Source organism: Papilio polytes, unplaced genomic scaffold (genome assembly GCF_000836215.1).
Source record: "Papilio polytes unplaced genomic scaffold, Ppol_1.0 DF821845.1, whole genome shotgun sequence".
Lineage (NCBI taxonomy): Eukaryota > Metazoa > Arthropoda > Insecta > Lepidoptera > Papilionidae > Papilio > Papilio polytes.
In genome coordinates, this window is record NW_013527359.1 from 544,166 (window position 1) to 551,432 (window position 7,267).

General features: G+C 35.4%; 1 protein-coding gene across 1 annotated transcript in view; it reads left to right on the plus strand.

Moving 5' to 3' along the window:
• Positions 1 to 7,231, plus strand: part of LOC106107755 (innexin shaking-B) — a 16,219-nt gene extending 8,988 nt beyond the window's left edge. The window contains exons 2-3 of the mRNA XM_013288756.1: positions 5,416 to 5,635; positions 7,086 to 7,231. Of these exons, the coding sequence (XP_013144210.1) occupies positions 5,416 to 5,635; positions 7,086 to 7,231 (366 nt within the window). The remainder of the gene's footprint in view (positions 1 to 5,415; positions 5,636 to 7,085) is intronic.
• The last annotated feature ends 36 nt before the right edge of the window (positions 7,232 to 7,267 follow it).

A 7,267-nucleotide genomic window follows, 5' to 3' on the forward strand; every position in this document is an offset into this window, starting at 1 on the left:
GCGGATCATTAAAGTAGTCGGATGTCATCAATACTTCAATTATTTATGATTAAAGAAAATTCAATGAATCCAAGTTTCTAATTTGTTTTGCAGGAGCCCCTTCGTGTTTACGCACGAGGATTTTCCCGTCACGTACCCAAATAAATTTGAATCCTTTTTCCCGCGCGATTTTCCGCGTTTCAGCGTGAAGGACTTTGTTAGCAGGCGACAAATGCTCTGACACGAAGACAGGACTAACTGTGCCGCCGTAACCCAGATGTTTAGAATTCAGTTTACCGTCTTTGTTCGTTTTATTAAATTTTACAACTGATGCCAACAAGGTGTCTTTGACTTTAATGCTGTTTAGCTTGACAACAACTGCTCGAGGACGGTTGCTGTTTTTGTCCGCCTTCCTAGTGCGGACGACAGACTCAATATCGCTTTCGTTGATGCCTGATGAAACGATATTATTCAATTGCATAACAGTTGTGATCAAATTCTCAGATCTGTTCTCTGGCAACCCCGTTATTTCAATGTTGTTTTGACGAGATTGCTGTTCTACTAGGCCTAGTCTAGTGGATAAATCCTGCACTGTTGACCGTAATGCTCTATTTTCGTCTTCTAACTTCAGGTACTGATCTTTACCAGAATTTATTTCAGTTTGGAGGCCTTCACACACACTACTTAGAACTGCCACTCTCTCCCCGAACTCGCGGAGCAAGGCTAGGTCCCTGGACAAATCTGCAAATTTCTTTTCAAATTTTTCAAATTGACGAGCCACGGCAGATTCAATTGCTTCCAAGATACCGGGGCCAACAGGTGATGATTGTGTTAAACTTGTGTTATCTTCACTGACAGTTTGTTGTGTTCACGCCTTTATATTGGTTGCGGCTTCAATGCTGACATATTTTTATTTCACAACCAGCTGTTGCCCGCGACTTCGTCCGCGTGGTATTAAAAAAACATACAAACTACATAAATTACAAAAAGTTACGTATCCCTCGGGAACCGGACATTTCTCGGGGATGAAGCTTATCCCATGTGTACTCCAGACTTTGTTTTATATCTGTGCCAAAGTTCAATAAGATATGGTGAACCGTTGCAGAATGATCGAGTGAACATTAAAAAACTAAATTAATGAATCCCACGGGAACCGTAACTATTTCCGGGATAAAAAGTAGCCAATGTGTTCTTTCAGACTATGCTCTAAACCTGTGCCAAATTTCATAGAGATCCGTTCATTAGGCTACAAACGCTAACAAACATCCATCCATCCATCTATCCATCCATCCATCTATCCATCCATCCATCTAAACTTTCGCATTTATAATATTAGTAAGATTTCATGTTTTATTGCTGTAAGTACAGAATAGTGTTTGTAAATGTTTATTATTTACGATTCTTAAATGTACCATAGGATAAGAGCTTGTGCTTTTTCATGAATTTGACAAACTTTTGAAGTAAAATGCAATCTGCAACCGCAACTAAGTGATAAGTCTAAGTGGATTTTTTGCTGCGACTTCTATTGAAATATTAAAAATGCAGGAAAATCGTCTTTATCCATATTTTATACTTCTATACTATTATAATAAAGCGTAAACACACACTTCTTTGTTGCCTAAGATGTCAGCAATTACAGCATATTATTGAATAATTCTTTTTAATAAAAAGCCCTACACTTACGTCACGCTATAGGCTATATATTTTCACGCTATTAAACTTAAGGGGTAAAAAAATTGGATAAAAACTGTAATGTGGGAAAGAGACTGTAAGTTGCTGCCAACATCAAGGAAGCAAGGTTGCCAAGGTTTGTCATGTCATTTTGACATTTGCAATTGATAATTTGACACATGTAAACAATAAAATTAAATTTTCATAATTTTATGCGGATGAAGTCGCACGGGAACAGCTAGTTCTGTATACAACTACTTTATTTTAATCTCTTTGACGTCAAAATATTATTTATCTGTAGATATGTCGTAGTTTTGTTTTTAACTTTTGCAGCTGGAAAATATAGGTCATTATAATTATTGAATCATAACTCATTTCGTGTGACGAATTTACTCTCAATACAATCGCGTAACCCTGAAAAAGTCACGAGTCCCGTTGAAAAACGACTCTTTAGACGCTGAAATAAGGCGCAAAGAGTAAGCGGAAAGCGGACAGTGTCATAGATAATATTCTTCTTATTAAGAAGGTAATCGTAACAAATAGTTCCAAGTGATTGAAATATGTTAATTTTTTATATGTACTTTTAAATAATACAATAATAAGATATGACGTAAATGTTCGATACATTGTTTTTCTTTATTACTTAGTGATAGAAATTGCACAAAACTTGATAAAATAAAAATGTTTATTGTTAAAAATAAATACTGTTAAAATTGTTATATTTATTAATATCTACTCATCACTTCTACGATTTTCTTTTCTCCCACTTTTACATTTATAAACCACTAGCTGTTCCCATGCGACCTCATCCGCATAAATCTATAAAAAATTTATTTTATTGTTTACATTTGTCAAAATATCAATTACAAATGTTAAAATGACATGACGATAACAGACCATGGCAACCTTGCTTCCTTGATGTTGGCAACAACTTATGGTCTCTTTCCCACATTAGGGTTTTTATCCAAAATCTTTACACCTAAGTTTAACAGCGTGAAAATATATAGCCTAAAGCGTATCGTAAGTGTAGGGCTTTTTATTAAAAAAAGAGTTATTCGAAAATATACTGTAATTACTGACATCTTAGGGAACAAAGAAGTGTGTGTTTACGCTTTATTATAATAGTATAGAAGTATAGATATATAAGATTTTTATTATAATTAAAAAACGCTATCAATCTATAACTTGAAAGCAGCATATCGGGCGCGGGCGTCCTGTGCCAAGTGAGTCACACCTCGGCTCGTCGTGTAGTGCGTGCAGTATAGTGCGTATCGAGGCGCAATATTAACCGACAATTACAAGCACGTGCGACGATATTACCCGCTGCCCCCTGCCCCTCCGCTCCGCCCCCTATTACCGAAATAAACACAACCAATATCCGAACAAACTAAATTGCGCTTTCGACCAAATTGTTTCGTTACAACTAGGTAGTTAGCGATTGTAATGAATTCTCGGGAAATTGAGAAATGTCGGGAAAGAACTGTTAATTTTTACGTCAAAACAATCATAGAAAAAATATGTACATAAGTTTTTTTAAAAGACAAAGGTTCACAAAAAAAGTCATCGATAAATATATATTTTTTTAGAAATACCTGACTTTATAATAATTAATGATTTCTCACGCTTCTCCTATAGTCTTGAATGTGTGTTTTTATTTAGTTTTATACTAAATATGAATAGGTAACGTTAACGGACGTCAACGTCTCCATCTCGACATTTATCTTCACAACCGAGCGGGGCTCGCTCGCATGTGAATTCCAAGTACTCGAACACACGCCTCGAACTAAGATAAAGACATTATCTCATATTTTTACATAAAACTACACATTTTATACTTTACAGTTATTTATCTTAGCGTAATTCGATTATAACAATTACATTTTTACTATTTTACTAAGATAGTGCAAAAGTGGACATACGCAGATTATTTTTAAAAGTAACTAACAATATCCATGCAAAGAAATTAACATTTCCTTTATTTTAAAACTGTTTCTAAATGATTGTCTATGAGTAATTGATTTTGAAAGCCATCTTAGAGGAATAGCGTCTTAAGTATAGTAAGTAAAATATATTACAAGATGATAAATTACATAAATGTCGTTACTTTGTTACAGGTTAGTGTCGTAATTTATTATTATTGTATTTAGTCTTGTAGTTTGTTATTTGGTTTCTAAGATATTGTGATAATAAAAAATTTAAAAACTTTGTTACAGAGCAACATGTTTATTAATTTAAAGAACCAATAATAAGAATTAAAAATCTTATATCCAAACTGTTAGGAATAAAATTAGTACCGTGCTATAGAATTGGCGCAACTCTAGATTATCGGCATAAACGTCACGTCCCTAGCTGACAGCTGTCAATGTCACTAGAAGTATGGATAGATTTGGCGCGCATCCTAAGTCTTGACGAGAAGTATTGCTCTGAGTTAAAAGCGACAGTATCAATTAAATAAGTTGTCTAATAATACTAAGATTATAAAGAGGAAACATTTGTATTTTTAGATTTTTGTAGTTTTGTATATATTGAAATAACTCAAAAACTACTGGGCTGATTTCAAAAATTCTTACACCTTTAAAAAGCTTTATCTGTGAGTAACATTGGCTATATTTTTAACGTCGCGACCAACAGCTAGTTTGTCATATATCCCAACAAATAAACCGCAAGAAACTTATGTACCATTGGAGACAAATTGTTGTTTTTAAAAGTATTGTAAAATTAGAGTGTTAACAGTTACACGTTTGTTTATCGTCCAAGTGTATGTTTTATTTTTAAAGGTTTTGTATCCGGGCGGCGACGAAACATCTAAGGCCAACTACACACTTGATGTCTAACTAACAAGACAAAAGGTCAACTGCCTCGGCGCTTGTTAGTCACGGCGGATTATACGCGAATCTCAAACTTTAATACTAATCAAATTATCATTATAATGCCTTTTTATAATCTGTCATTTTATTTAACGTCATTTGTTTATTTAATTTAAGAAGATATGGCAATTTCTAGTAACACAATTTGTTTACTAAAAAAATATAGGGTTTGATAATCATTGCAAATTATTCCTTATATAATTTCGATGTATTTAATTAATTGATTAAAGAACCTTCTAAAATTCCCTGCAAAATTATAATAACATATATTTCCGTTTAACTACACTATTAACTAACTATTTTCTTTGCTTTCAAGTTTTCCACATTTTCCATTCTTTGTTCGACAACTAACGCCATCTAGCGGCAGCCTACACTTGAGTTTAATTGAGATATCGTTTGCAAAACTTGTACAGCCAGCAAAAACATTCGCGTCCTAAATAAATAGTAGTATTGAAACGCACCCGATGAAAACTCCGATAATACTTCATATCCATAAAGCGCTGTTTTATGGCACCGTCTAGCCGAACGAATTTATTGGCGTACAATCAGCAGATGCGTTTGCAGCTCTGACGCCTTTAAAATGGGTCTATTTTGCAACGAGTACGAGTACGCGGTCTCACGTCGAAGCGGCCGCTTCGCCAAAATATCTGCTTTTGATTTAGAACGTTTTATTTAGAGTAACTCGAATCATGAATCACTTGGAGATCTGTTTTATTTATTTGTATGCATTACGATATTATATATCAACGTGGATACAAAATATTTATAAATACAATATAATATAAATAATAATAAAACGATAAATAAAAAAAATATCGAGAAATTGTTGATTACAAGTTCAAAAATGTACTTTATCCAAAACGAGACATTAAACTCTCTGATTGTATTGTTGTTTCAGGCGATGCTGTTTTACGCGCCGCGGTGGCTTTGGAAGTCGTGGGAGGGGGGCAAGATACGCGCCCTCATGATGGACCTCGACGTTGGCGTCTGCACAGAGATAGAGAAGAAGACAAAGAAGAAGCTGATCCTAGACTACCTTTGGGAGAACCTGAGGTACCACAACTGGTGGGCCTACAGGTACTATCTGTGCGAGTCGCTCGCTCTTATAAATGTTATAGGTGAGTTTTTTTAAATATATGGTTTTAAACATACAAACTGCCGACAGCCATCTACAAGTTAAAACATGAGGGCCGCTAGTAGATGTTATAGGCCATGGGTGCTAAACATTTATGCCTCAAAGTGCCATTTTTATATAAATGTCTGATGCGATCATAGACGTGCCATCGAATAATTTTGACTGCGATTATTACGTCAATTCCATAGCATAGTGCACTTACTTCATATTTTTTTCTAAGTGTTTTTCGACGTGCCCAAAATATTATTTCGTGCGCCATTTATGGCACGCGTGCCAGTGGTTCGCCACCCCTGGTCTAGGCATAGAGCGAGCGCACACCTTTGACAAATGCATAACTGTTTAGTCGCGCTTTGATTCCTATGACCTTATATGGAGGTGCGCACACTAGTTAGTTTAACGATGCAACTAAACAGTTGAATTGGCTGCGAAACAATCGACGATCTTACAATAGTTGTGCGATAGTTTATTTTCAAGTGCGTCACGCTCTTTGTCTTATATACATCACGTCCTAAGGCATTGCATCCTTTCCTTCCTTATTAGTGAAGTAAGAAAAGGGGGAGAGGGATGGTTCAATAAGGATCGGATAGTTTTAATGTTATATGATTTACAACTTGCGGCCGGTAGGTAGATACTTGTGATTCAGGCCCGCTCTCACCACAGATGGCTACTGAAATAAGTTTGGCAAAACGTCGGGCCATGAAACTGAATTTTCAGCATTAAGAGCCGATTGTTAATTTGTCATGTACAATCGATTCATAATACATATCTGTTTTTCATATTTAACTACTGAAACGTACTTATATTGGTAACTTTATCAAAACTTGATTAATGAGAAAAATAAAAAAAATGTTTATTGAGTAAAAATAAAGGTTTAAAAGGAATTTGACAGTACAATACTCTATACAATGTAATAAACGTAATAATTGTTAGTTGATTTTATTATGATTCTAATCGGTAACGTATCATCGCTTATTTCGTGGCCCACCTAAAAATGACATCGACAGCTTTCGTCAGCACACACTGGCCTTATTTTTATTAATACATAAAAAATAAAAAATAACTACCGGAAGTAAACGGAAAGGTTTATTGAAAAAACCAACGACGTGTACTGACGGTTTTATGGAACTCATTTTAATAAATCGTTTTGAATCGAATACAAAAATTCAGTCTGAATTTCCGAAGCTATCAAAGGCATTTAAATTTTTAAAACATTTATCATTCGTCTATTATTGTGATGATATATGGATCAGTGCATGTTACACGGACGCAGTCGCGAGCGAAAGCTCGTCCATACCACTTACACCGTACCATTGTAATCTCAAACACACAATCCTCTAAACCACGTCGTCGTGGGCGCCGTTGACCTCTGTGTTCCCGCCGCTCGTTTGCCCCCTTCTCTTATAAAAAAAACAATGTAAACTGTTCTTGTGCAGGGCAAATGTTCCTGATGAACCGGTTTTTCGACGGCGAGTTCATGACGTTCGGGCTGAAGGTGATCGCGTACATGGAGTCCGACCAGGAGGATCGCGTCGACCCCATGATATATGTCTTCCCCAGGTACATCCACACTTATACGTGACTATAACTAAAGAATTGTTTTTGCTAAAGTAATTTG